This window comes from Zingiber officinale, chromosome 6B (genome assembly GCF_018446385.1).
Source record: "Zingiber officinale cultivar Zhangliang chromosome 6B, Zo_v1.1, whole genome shotgun sequence".
Lineage (NCBI taxonomy): Eukaryota > Viridiplantae > Streptophyta > Magnoliopsida > Zingiberales > Zingiberaceae > Zingiber > Zingiber officinale.
Window position 1 is genome coordinate 135,476,181 of NC_055996.1, and position 13,549 is coordinate 135,489,729.

General features: G+C 38.3%; 1 protein-coding gene and 1 pseudogene across 2 annotated transcripts; both read right to left on the reverse strand.

Moving 5' to 3' along the window:
- Positions 1–1,700: 1,700 nt before the first annotated feature.
- Positions 1,701–5,586, reverse strand: LOC121989723 (annotated as a pseudogene).
- A 268-nt stretch (positions 5,587–5,854) lies between these two features.
- LOC121989724 (peptide methionine sulfoxide reductase A5-like) lies at positions 5,855–11,238 on the reverse strand. Of its 2 annotated transcripts, XM_042543934.1 has the most exons (4): positions 10,849–11,238; positions 9,383–9,495; positions 8,119–8,272; positions 5,855–6,060 (listed from the first exon to the last, which is right to left on the reverse strand). In XM_042543934.1, the coding sequence occupies exons 1-4, from the start codon at positions 11,128–11,130 to the stop codon at positions 5,992–5,994; spliced, it is 618 nt and encodes a 205-aa protein (XP_042399868.1). In that variant the 5' UTR covers positions 11,131–11,238; the 3' UTR covers positions 5,855–5,991. The 2 variants fall into 2 exon arrangements, with proteins under 2 accessions (XP_042399868.1, XP_042399867.1); XM_042543933.1 differs by lacking the exon at positions 5,855–6,060 and having other exon boundaries at positions 8,011–8,272.
- Positions 11,239–13,549: the final 2,311 nt, after the last annotated feature.

The window sequence follows — 13,549 nt, forward strand, 5'->3', positions numbered from 1 at the left end:
ATTCGGACTTGTGTTTCATGAGATACATATAATCGTATCTACTAAAATCATTAATAAACATAATGAAGTATTGATAGCTCCTCTAGCTGTTATATTGAAAGGGCCACAAATATCAACATGTATAAATCCTAACAAATCATTAGCTCTTTGTTGTGCCTACTAAAAAGAGTCTTAGTTATCTTGCCTTGAAGACAAGATTCGCTTGCCTCATATGATTCAAAATCAAATAAGCCAAAGAGTCTATCCTTATAAAGTTGTGATATATGACTCTCATTTATGTGACCCAAGCGATAATGCCAGAGATATGTTTGGTTCAAATCATTAGACTTGAGCCGTTTAATATTTATGTTATAAATTGGTTTTTAAAATCTAGAACATAAAGTTCGTTCATATAGGAGCACTGCAATGAAACATATCACTTAAATAAATTGAACAATATTTATCCTTTATTATAACTAAAATGTCTTTCATGTCCAAATAAGAAATAGAGATAATGTTCTTAGATAAAGTAGACACATAGGAGCACTCTACAAGTTCTAAAATAAGCCTAGTCAGCAGAGATAAGGAATATGTTCCTACAACGATAGCAACAACCCTTGTCATTGCCTACTCATAGGTCCACTTCGCCCTTCATCAATGATATATTATTTCGCAACTCATACACATTCGTACAAATGTGAGATGTGCAGCCGGTATCTAATACCCATGAAGAAGAAATAAACAGATTGAATAGGTTCCTTTTATCACTAAAAATTTACTTTTCGTACGTCAATTTGCTCTTGATAATAATGTATTTTTTAATTTCGTCCTCATCATTGTCTTGTGAAGGATCCCATGACAGGAACTATTCTACTCTTAAGGGAACACTAAAAATGGTCTTTAGCATCTTCAACCCACCTCTCTCAAAACTTTTATTAGAGAACGCATGGACAAATTCTCTTGGCATGCATATCTTGGTCATCTGTCTCTACATCTTGTTCAGGATATTATTAATCATTTTGGTTTACGAACTTCTTTAGCATCATCATCTCATTTGTATGAAACTTGTATGGAATTACCTTTTATTTGTTGATACATGTATATAAGATTATATTCTACTGAAAATGAACAACTGTAACTAACTGGATTGTGTGTGTGTGTGTAATCACAAATATTTGATGGTGGATTCTATGAGATGGGTGATTTGATGCCCTTCTCTTGATTATGAAGAACATGAAAAATGTTATGATTCTCATGAGGAAAGATCTTGTTTTCTCAAAGCCCTTCTCTCTATCATTGTGCTTGAGATATCGAACTGTGATTTCGAAGCTATTACTTCGCTCTCTTAATCTAATCAAATCCTATCTTTATCAGCTAAGTTGATCTCTGGGCAAGTCACTACTTTGTAACACTTATCACTAATGTGATTCTATGTCAAGGGCAGTTAGTAGGGTTTGTTCAGTGTAGGCATACACTCGAGTGCAGGCGGTACTTCGGTTGATGGAAATCTGAAAGATTGTGGAGTTTGGATGGTCTTCAGTCCTAATGTGAACTATGCTGTCAAGGTATGCATTCACAATCGATCGATTTGAATCATCATCTAATACTACTAACAATGCAGCAAACTCCCATTCATAATTCGAAGTTGACAAACAAAGAAACTTAGAAACCTTTACATTTAAACCAGTAAAAAAAAGAATGATCAAATAAAGAAGGAACGATAAACAGAAAATTCAAACAGAGAAAACAAAGATTGTAAAATATTCTTACAGATATCTACATGTCGGTCGAAAGCAAACATTGTCAGTTTTCACCGAGAATTGCTTCGATTCATAATGCAGCTGTCTTGTATTGTTCATGGAGTTGAGATCACATTTATGGAAACTTATGAAAACTGAGTGATTGAAACAGAATGTTGCTTGCTTCACTTGTATTTGATGTTAGGTTTGGTTACCCGTGTATCGTTCTTGGTGTCAGGTTTTGAGGTCATCATCGAGCATTCAGTAAATAGAGATGTCGATGAACTGGCTGTCACCAGGGCCTTCATCAGGTTAGCATCTGGCAGCTTGATGAACGAGACAATAGCGTGTCGGCAGAGAGGACATGGTATTGATCCAGGAGGGCCTTGCACTTTCGAGGTGTTATCAGTTGTAGAAAGATACAGTGCACAGTTGGTGCAGAATTCATGGTGACAACCTGCAAGATTCAAGCGTGCCTTTTGTACATTCAGATTAAAGTAATTCGCCATTGGCGTGACGATTCGCTTAAATGACAAAATGGATCTATTAGCCTGATTACCTGAGTTTAATCATATAAAGCATCTTTGCTATCCCATGTTTTACATATCTCTTAAATGACAACTAATTCGAGTTAATAGTAGCTTACTCGTCTAATCATATAAAGCGTCACTAATGAGAATAAATTAGCTGTCACTAATGCTATATTTCACATTCATTTTGAAAATTGTGTACCTTCAGCGGCTACTGTGCATTTTGATTCCAAGCAAATGGCACAAGGATCGCCACAAGTCAATCTATGTTTTACATTTCTCCAGCCGCATGCTCTGTGTAGCATTCAAGGAAAAAAGAAAAAAAGATGATCATATAGTTCCCGCTCATAACTCAAACAGCAAATTGTTTCTAAATAATCTAAAGAAAAGAATGTAAGAAAAAGATTATTTTGTCAATTCACCGAGCAATCTTGACAATGCTCATAAGTGGCAGAGAGAGATATTTTGATGGAAGAACAGCTATTTGACCTTCTGTTTCATTTCGTAAAATACTCTCGAGCCAGTTCTTGTGCCACGAACGAGCTACCATCAAAGGGGTCCAACTTTCACAGCATTTGAAGAAAGCATTCAACCATAAACATTAGAATCTAAACCAAAAATGGTATCCAAGCTAGCCTAGCAGAAATGAAAGCAACTTTTACTTAGGTATAGTGGTAGTATGTCAATATAGGTATAGTTCAAATGACAGTCAATAAAGAAGATAACTGAAAGCCAATAATTTGGCATCACTATGTCTTATAATTGTTAATTTCTTTTGTCATAATTCATCAACTACAATTCACAACAAAACATATGTCGTTTCTGATGTGAGGCAAGACTTGAGGTTGATAAAGAAAAATCTTACCCATTTTTCATTTTTGGCTGTCAAGCTAGCTCCTCTTGCAATTAGAACCTAAATTTCAATGTTTCTTGAATGAGATTGATAGCTAGCATGTAGCGAGCAAGCTACTGAAGAATAGCTGTTTTGATGAATAGGCAGGCATACCTGACAACATACTGCATTCCCCCCACAAGTAGCATAATGAAGAGGTGTGCTACCGACTCCTGCCACAAGGAAAAACATCTTAAGTAAGTTTATTTGGACATGATGAGACAGTGCAATGAAAAAGAAAATCAACTTAAGAACTAAGGGTTTGAACACCTATCAGATCTATGGTGGCACCGTCATTCACTGTGACCTCTGAAACACAAGCTCCTGAGTCAAGAAGTAACTGGACACTCTCTGGATGCCCATTTAATGCTGCCAAATGAAGTGCAGTGATGCCTCCGTCTGCACGTCTATTAACTACCTTACACAAATCACTAAAGAAACCAAGGAAGAAAGCAAATATAAATTTTTAATAGTCGCAAAAAGTTATTATTGTGATGCACATGAGAATTCAACATACACCTCGTCAAAGGAAGGAAGTGAATCTTTCTTGGCAAATCTTCCCCTCATGACACTCCAAAAGTCAGGCATGCTGGGAATATAATCGACAAGAAGAAGGCGGATACAGCGAGTATGACCATGTAGAGCAGCAAAGTGAAGAGCAGTACTGCCACTTAGATAATCACTTTTGTGTATCTAACATGCATATTAAATTTAGCCAAAAGATACGATTCAAATGGAATGTCACATGCAAGTATTATCCACAGAAGGATCTTACATTGGCTTTGAAAAGCATTAGAATCTGCACAACCTCCCAGTGCCCATGCAGACAAGCTAGCATCAAAGGTGTCTGCTCAGACATCAAAATGCATTTAGACCAATTTTATTCGTTATTTGAAGAGATGCTTAATTGGTTGGGTCATCAGGTAATTTAGAATCAACTAAAAATCAAGATAGTGATTCAACCAATGGTAATTTGATATTCTCTTTTTTGGTATGTCGCTGAATATCGATTGATTTTTTTATATGAAGTCATTGTCCAAAAACAAAACCTAAATCTGGAACTCCTGATGACTTAAGCATTTTGGACATTGGAAGTTGTTGTCAGTCCTTCAGTTTGTATCATACCTTGGCTTGTAAACTATAACAGTATTTAACCTCCAGCATGCTCAAAAAAGGCTTAGCTTTTTGGATAAGTGGTTTGTCAATCAAATCTTAGCATGGTATCATAGCATTCCCCGTGAGTTTGAATCATAAAAGGTCTTTCATTTTTCTTCTACCATCAGTCCTTGTTTACTTAGATCAATGACCCATTCATAAATTTCGGCCTGTTGATTTCACTCTTTTGCTGTTCAAGCTTAGTCCAGGTTGACCATGAGCGAGATGTTCAACTATATGTCAAGAAGTTCAGCCTTTTTCTACAAGTTTAATCTTCTGAATAAGCACTTGTTACGTCATATCTTTAACAATAGAAAGTGTAAAGCGCCATACCAATTTACCACTATATTGTTATCTACCACAAAATAAATATAAGCATGTACATATGAATCTTATCATTCATGACTCTAAGACTAAATACCGATTTTATAACAGGGAAGGCTACAAAGTTTTAGTAAGAAAGATGATTAGTATCTAAGTAACAAGCAATCAATCAATCTGAAGAAAATCCTCACCTGCCCACTAGAATTCCGAAGGTTTATATTGGCCCCAGACTCAACAAGAGCTACCTGAAGGTGGAACCACAAAATGAGCACCTTGATTTAATGATTTTTGTTTAAACTTAGCTCTGGTCATAGAACAAAGCATATATTTCAGAAGATCTTATTTAAGAAAATGTGTTGAGAAAATCAATCACCTCATGATGACCATGGGATGCATAGTGATGCAGTGGAGCAATTCTCAGGCCAAAGGTTGAGTACCTAGCAAGCCAAGGATTGTATTCTAGAAGAGCCTTGGTTTCTTCAAGATCCCCTTCTCTTGCAGCCATAACCAATCGCTCTCCAGAGGTCGAGCAACCAATGGAATTCCTAACTATGCTTAAGATTCCCATGCTAGTGAACTCTGAATAGTTGATGAAACAGACAAAATCTATTTCTTTCCAGCAAAAAATCAACTCCAATTGCTGTTGATATTGAACAGCTAGACGTGCTTATGCTGCAGACTCCATAATGTGTGATCCATGAAACTGAACCAAACTTGGCATTTGCCTCCGAAGGAAAAGTTAGGAATCATAAAACCAAGAATGGGATTCGAACAGGTATCACATCTAGAACAGCTCTAACTCTACAAGACTACTTTGTCTTTCCCCTATTGATATGATTCTGCTGCAATTTGTCCCTTTTAAGGAACTAGAGGAGTGGTCGTTGAGGACTAGAAATTACAAGGTAGAGGACTAGAAAGAGGGAACACGAAGTACTCGGTTATCACTTTCAGAACAACCTCATCACTACCAGAGAGGGGGCCAAAAGCAGCAAGCACACACCAAAGAAAAAACAACAAGGGCCCGAGAGCTAGTTCAAAGCCAAAATAATGAAGAATCCCAAGAACCGGAAAAGCTCCTTTTTTTTAATCATGTTTTTCACCAGAAGACAAGAAAGCGCCAATCGTGATTCACATTGCTCACCACAATTACAGACATCGAGTTCCCAAATCTACCAATCGATTGGTAGCCGGACTGTAAAGAGGCATCTAACAACCAGAAAAGTCCAACATCTGAATTAAGATCGCCAAGGACAACTTCAAAATAATTCTTTGCTCAATCAAAAAAAATGTTTAATCAGGCTGACAAAAAAATAGATGGGAGGGTAGAACTGGCAAAAGTTTTATGACATTTTTCAAAATGGGAAGTGCGATGCTATGCATTGTCCGCTGACTTGAATATTCTGTGGCGTCGACGAGCTGCAGCAGCTCGGGCATGATGGAGACGGGCTCCACAGTTACGATACTCTATCCCTCGCCGAGGTCGTCCCCAGCCGCCGTCCCCAAGGCCAGACTTAAGTCCGGTGACAGAGGTGGCGGCGGCCTTCGTAGCTTTGCAGGAGGGTCGTCGTCCCCTTGCCAATCGAAGGGGCGTTTCCGAGTGCTTTTCTCCTCAAATCTTTCCGGAAGCCAGAGAGAGGTAAGGACGAAAACTATATTGCCCATACTGACTTCTCGTCCGCGAGAATCCGTCATCCTCCCGAGTTCCATTGCTTCCTTTATGCTTCTCCGCACGAGCACATTATCTGTTTGATCAAACTCCTCAATGAGAATCACCGACAACGGGTTACTTCGAATAGCGTCCGCGAGGCCATCGACCAACGTCGAAACACGGAAGCGCTCGGTGCTCTCCCCTTCTTCCTCGTTGAGCTTGACGATGACCGGAGGAGCACTGAACACCAGCTCCGATAGCGCGGTGGCCATTTCTCGTTTGTCGATCTTGTCGGTCCCGAGATAAAGAAGCCAGGTATGGCCTCTCCTGTTGCCCTGCTTCGGTCGCAGCAAGACGGTGGCCATGACGGAGACCGCTTCCGGCTAACTGACCTTGTCCAGCAGGCCCTTGTGCAACTTCTTGAAGATCTCATCCTCTTGAAAATTTTGGGAGCTTCGAGCTATCTGTATCGCCTGCAGATCCCAGTCGTCTTCTAAAGTGGGATGGTAGAATTTGTACCTTAGATACGTGGTGCAATTCGCCGTGCCAAGGAGGCGCACTTCCAGCATGATGGTGCGGAACCACCTTAGAAGGTTCGTCATCTCCGCCACCGCCATGCAGGCGGTTTCTGAGACTGCCTCCACCAAAAACTTAAGGTCTCCGATATCAACCACCACGCCGCGGAAGGCTTGCCAAGAGACGATGTCGTGCAGCTCTTTTATTTTTGCAACCATCACGGATTTGTTGCCCGTTGAGGCCGTCTGTAATTCTTTGGAAAACGATATCAATTTGGCGTGCTGGAGCGGCTGTGGGGCGAAGCCAGACTCGATCTTTTGGATCATCGCCTTCATGAGTGCTTGTGTCTCGCGTCGCAGATCCGTGATGGCTGCAAAAATAAAAGCGTTGCACGACATCGTCTCTTGGCAAGCCTTCCGCGGCGCGGTGGTTGATATCGGAGACCTTAAGTTTCTGGTGGAGGCAGTCTCAGAAACCGCCTGCACGGCGGTGGCAGAGATGGCGAACCTTCTAAGGTGGTTCCGCACCATCGTGCTGGAAGTGCGCCTCCTTGGCACGGCGAATTGCACCACGTATCTAAGGTACAAATTCTACCATCCCACTTTAGAAGACGACTGGGATCTGCAGGCGATACAGATAGCTCGAAGCTCCCAAAATTTTCAAGAGGACGAGATCTTCAAGAAGTTGCACAAGGGCCTGCTGGAGAAGGTCAGCTAGCAGTCGGAAGCGGTCTCCGTCACGGCCACCGTCTTGCTGCGACCGAAGCAGGGCAACAGGAGAGGCCATACCTGGCTTCTTTATCTCGGGACTGACAAGATCGACAAACGAGAAATGACCACCGCGCTATCGGAGCTGGTGTTCAGTGCTCCTCCCGTCATCGTCAAGCTCAACGAGGAAGAAGGGGAGAGCACCGAGCGCTTTCGTGTTTCGACGTCGGTCGATCGCCTCGCGAACGCTATTCGAAGTAATCTGTTGTCGGTGATTCTCATTGAGGAATTTGATCAAACAGATAATGTGCTCGTGCGGAGAAGCATAAAGGAAGCGATGGAACTCGGGAGGATGACGGATTCTCGCGGACGAGAAGTCAGTATGGGCAATATAGTTTTCGTCCTTACCTCTCTCTGGCTTCCGGAAAGATCTGAGGAGAAAAGCACTCGGAAACGCCCCTTCGATCGGCAAGGGGACGACGACCCTCCTGCAAAGCTACGAAGGCCGCCGCCGCCTCTGTCACTGGACTTAAGCCTAGCCTTGGGGACGGCGGTTGGGGACGACCACGGCGAGGGATCGAGCATCGTAACCGTGGAGCCCGTCTCCGTCATGCCCGAGCTGGTGGAATAAAAAAACCTGATGTTCAGCTTCTGCAGGATAAAATACTCCAAGTTCCTGGATTTCTGTGGTCACAACACTGCTCCTACTCTTGGCCTGTTCCCTCTCTTTACTCAAAGCAGCTATCCTACTCTCTTGTGTTCCATTTGTAAAGATAATGGATCTGTAGAGAGGCAAATCACTTTAGAATTTGCAAAGTTCACACAGGTAACAACAAGAGAACCACTGTTATGAGCAGCATCACACGTACATTCTCACAATTTGGCCTCTATTCAGCATAACAAGTATATGACATAGCCCAGTGAAAAAGGGAATCAGACTATCACAAGGCTTATACACATTAGCTCACAAAGCTCAAGATGTTAATAGCATAATCAGAATGAGAAAATACAGTTCTGTGTGTATGTCATTGAAAAGTGTCACTTACAAAAAAATATTGACTTAGCTTTCTCGACTATATAAACCATAATCCCCCAAATGTTAATGATCTTATCTTATAGATCATAGCAATATTCTGATTGTTAAATATGCTTTTATACCAGAGAAGTTACTTCACCAAGAGGACTAATCGTGTAAAGAGTGAAGTTTAGGGAAGGCAGTCATACTTAAAAGAAAATATTCATGTGTAAAGTTTGTTTCAATTTACACGGCAAATAACAACTAATATTACTTTAATAAAGCAACAGATAAGCAGACCAGCATTAAATTTAGTGCCCCTGAAATAATAAAACAGGATTTTATTTATTTACTTATTCATTTTTGCATTAAGGAGATTTTACAATAAGAAATTTATGGGGGGAAAAAAAGATGACTAGGTATCAACTTTTCACAGTACGAACAAAAATGGAAGAAAGCCACAGTGATTCCAGCTTTGCAATATTGATCAAGTCCGAAGAACAAAATTGTTTTCTTATTTGCAAATACACGGAGTTTTTGTTCTGTATATATTGCTAATTTCTTTTGTTTATAGATTATTCTGTGTCAAGAATATTAAAATACCTACAAGAATATTTTTGTTAATGCTTGTTTGTCACGTATACTTAATTAGCTTCATTTCATAAATTCTTCTTCGTCTTCTTTGAGATTGAATTGTGTACCACCGACAGACTACACATGAGTATATTTTGGTAATAAATAGGACCAAAACCAAAAACATACTATACAACATTTTTTTCCTTGGATAAACTCTGACCAAACAGTTAATTCTTTATACATCTGTTGCATATATTAACTGCCTTAAAATGAGAGCAGAGTTATTAGAAAATAATATTACCTGTTCTGGTTACGAACATCGGGTCCTTGTCCAAAAACTTGCCTAGAATCATGGCTAGCCCAAAAGACATCAAGGAGCTGTTTGAATTGAATCAACTTGGGGTTGTACTCAATCTTCATAAAATGAAACAAATAAATCATTACTAAAGAGATCCATAAGCACAAGAATCCATGTAACCATAAACTCATAAATTGTATTTATATAATTTTTATAACTATTATTTGTTATTTTCTGAGGATATCCATTACGTAATGGTTTAGAAACTATCAGCATCAAATCTTTCTAAATTTCACTACAGAAAAATGAGCAAATAGACAAGCCACAAAACACAGGCACACTATATAGACTAAGTTCAGCAGGCACAGAAACTTGAAATCCAGTTTCACTACTTCGCTAAACAAGCCGAGGCTCACTCAAAAGCATGCGCCCAAAAATTACATTTCACAAACAATTAGAAAGGTATATTTGAATCTTATTTTCAGTTGTACATATAACTCTTGATTAATAGTAGTGAACTACAAGCATTTCTACCAAAACAATTTTCCGTACAAACCATATATGCTAACAACTAGAGAATTTGCAATAAGAAATTGATTCAAAAATTATTAATCAAGATAAACAATTGCAACTGTTCTTGTACTATTATATAGGAATTTATTTCAGTAGGAACAAGAATCAGTGGATGAGAACTTGTCAACAAAAATGATATCTCTAGATGATAAAAAGTGAAATTGGTTTCAATATAAAACAACTTTGAAATAATTTTTCCCTGCGGTAAAGGCCATTTAATTACTTAAAATGAACAAACTTCGAATAACATGGAACAGACATAGAATCAAGGGATATTACGCTTATATAACTTCCTAGGAGAAACTAATAAGAAAAATGTTGAGGAGAGCTCATATCTTCCAGTATACTATAAAAGACTAATCATGGTTATTTAATGATTTTAAATCTTTTTAAAAAATTCTAAATTGGAATTTAATTGGAATTCAAATTGGTTTACTTGAAAACACTTTCTCCCTGCAAAGGTAGACCTGATCCATTGCTTTTATCATCTAAAATCATTCAAGAGTACATAAAATCGTTTAAGGATTATATAGTATGTTTTTGCTGCTTCGAATAGTCTTGAAACAGTCTTTCACAAGCACTTCAGTGGACCAAAATGGGGGAGGAGTAAAGCAATTACATCTTACGCAAATTTATTCGACCAAGTCCGTCAAAAGCTCGAAGTAAAGACGAATGCACCTCCTATAATCCTAATTAGATTTTTTTTTGGTTGGGTAATTTTCCAGGTGACATACGACATGTCCCCCAACAAAAAGCCCTAGATGTCCAACATAACAAATAGAAGCAGAAAAGGGAACACAGTCGAACAGATCAATCTCAATCCACAATTACCAACCAAAAGGAAGCAACAAAGCACAAGTTTCAGTGCAGATAACACATTAGAAAAGAAGACTCACGCGGACGCACTCGGCATGATCTCCCAAATTGCGGTACTCGGGGTTAGTCTTGGATCCACCGGCGTAGCCGACGGAAGTACGGACGACGCCAGGAAGACAGCCGAAGGCCGCCTCGGATCGCCAGAAGCTCCCGAGAGCAAACACAGCAATCCGAAGCATCTCCTGGTTCGTCGACGGTGGCGGCTGCGAGATCCTACCGGGGAACCGCGCCGCCGAGACCCAGTCGGCCGTGGAAATGGCGAAGAGGAACAGAACACACAGCAGAAAGCGGAGATCTGCCATGGCGAGCTCCGATTCGATTCGGATCGCGAACCGATCAGCCGTTGGCGAGATGGAACCCGTGGACCTGCGAGCCACTTCTCTAATCTCCTCGAACCATTTTAGTTCTTCAGGTGTGGAATATATATATATATATATATATATATATATATATATATATATAGAGTTTTGTTACTGTGCGCGACCGCACAGTGCGCGTCGCGCACAATAACAGCGCTTTTTTTTAATTTTTTTTTGTTTTTTGAATTTTAAAAATTCAACATTTCCTTATTTAAAATTTAATATATAGATATATCCCCTAAACACATTATAATACTCAATAAATACTTAAATTAATTTTATTATTTTTTTTTAAACCAAACACTATAACCTAATTAGAAAGTCTAAACCCTATAGTTAAAATCTAAAAAAAAAAAATAGTTTTAACACTATACCCAAAGCCTGAACCCTATAAATAAAATCGTAAAGAAATTTTTTAATTATTTTTTAATTTAAAAATTAAAAAAAATAGTTTTAACACTATACCCAAAGCCTGAACCCTATAAATAAAATCGTAAAGAAATTTTTTAATTTAAAAATAAAAAAAAATTAAAAAAAAACAAAAAAAATTTGATACTGCGCGCGACGCGCACAGTCGCGCACTGTGCGCGTCGCGCGCAGTATCAAATCTGTATATATATATATATATATATACACACACAAATTTGATATGCTAAGCAATATTTTGTACACGATCGTGAGCGACGCGTATACTTGCCGTTGCCAGCTTGACTTCGCTACAAATAAAATACTTCATTTATTCTCTCTCTCCTTCTGCCTTTTGTTCAAAACTTCTGCGTGAGAAATTTTCTAAATTAAAATCTCCCTCGCCGCTCTTTCTCTCTTACTCCCTCCGTCTCCATCGTCCGTCGTTCGTCGGACCTCGCGCTCCCACCGGGAAAGTTGCACCGGCGTCTTCAATCTCACAGCTGTTGTGAGATTGAAGTCACCTCTCTCCATTCTCAATGGTAATTCATTTCATTTTAATTTGTTATTTCATACCGTTATAACATACATATATTAGAAGGATTAACGCTATGATATAACGTGCAGGGACAACGCCGGTTACAAACGCCTGCAGGCTACAGCCACATCTGCGCGTTAGCTGCTACACGTTGTAACAACTACAAACGTGAAGCAGCCACTTAGTAAGTCATTTTTTTGATAACTATATTTTCTAACAGATATTATCTACTTAGCATTTTTATAGCTTCATATAATTGATCGGAGAGTATAAATCTTATCTCACTTATAGTGTCGGACTCGTAAGTAGACACTCTTCCTTCATTGATGCTATCTTCCGAAATACTTTAATCGTCTTCAAATAGATATTCAGCTATTTGTGATGTTCCAGTAATCTCCTCAGTCTTAGGGAGTGTATTCAATGCTGGACTTTTAATTACTTTGAATGACTTTTATAGATTTTAAAAGTCTAGGTGTATTCAATCTAGACTTTTATAAACTCTATAGAAATCTAATGGTATCTAAATTAGATTTTTATAGAGTTTTAAAAAATCATGTGGTATGAAAATCTTTTGGTATTCAAAATTTTAATAGATTTTCATGAATTCTTTTAGAATTCCTTGGATATAAATTTTAAGCAATGAGAGCTCTCCAAAATACTTGGTACAAGTTTAAATATAAAATAAAAAGTCTTCTCCTCGCCCTTGAGATTTCTATAGACTTCAAATCATTTTAATTTTTTACGAATAAGTCCTTTCTCTTTCCGCTCCTCGATTTTGATTATTTCTTTGAGTCCCGCCCAGAGCCTACCAATACAATAGTACATAGTCCAACTTGACGCATATTCAGCAAAGAATCTAGCGCTCTGACTCACAGCTCTGAGCCGCAGACTTTCCTCCATTTTCAGACGTGATTACCCTATGTTATAAAACTAATTATACATGTTTTTTTAACTTTATTATTTTTTTTTAAGTTTACGTTTTTTTTTGAAATTTATGCTTTCTTAGTTTAGGTTTTTTTAGAGTTTTATTACTTTACGTTTTTTTTTGGTAGTTTATGGTTTTTTTAATTTTTACGTTTCTTATTTTACGTTTTTTTTAGTTTAAGTTTTTTAAAAAAGTTTATGTTTTTTTCTTTAATTTTTTTAAAGTTTACAAAATTTTTTATTTTTTTAGTGGATGGTGAATATCTGAATTAGCATCAATTTTTTGTTCCATTTTGAAGTGTGTGATATCATCTCCAAAAATTCACTGACAATGTCATCATCCAGAAAATGAGAAAGAGTTGTTCAATCTTCGTCATGCTTCCTTGAGTAACGTCACTGAGAGGGTATTTGGAATATTTAAAAATCACTATTTAAAATATTCAAAACAGCTCCTCCATTTACATATATTACACAAGTCAAACTTATTTTAGCTTG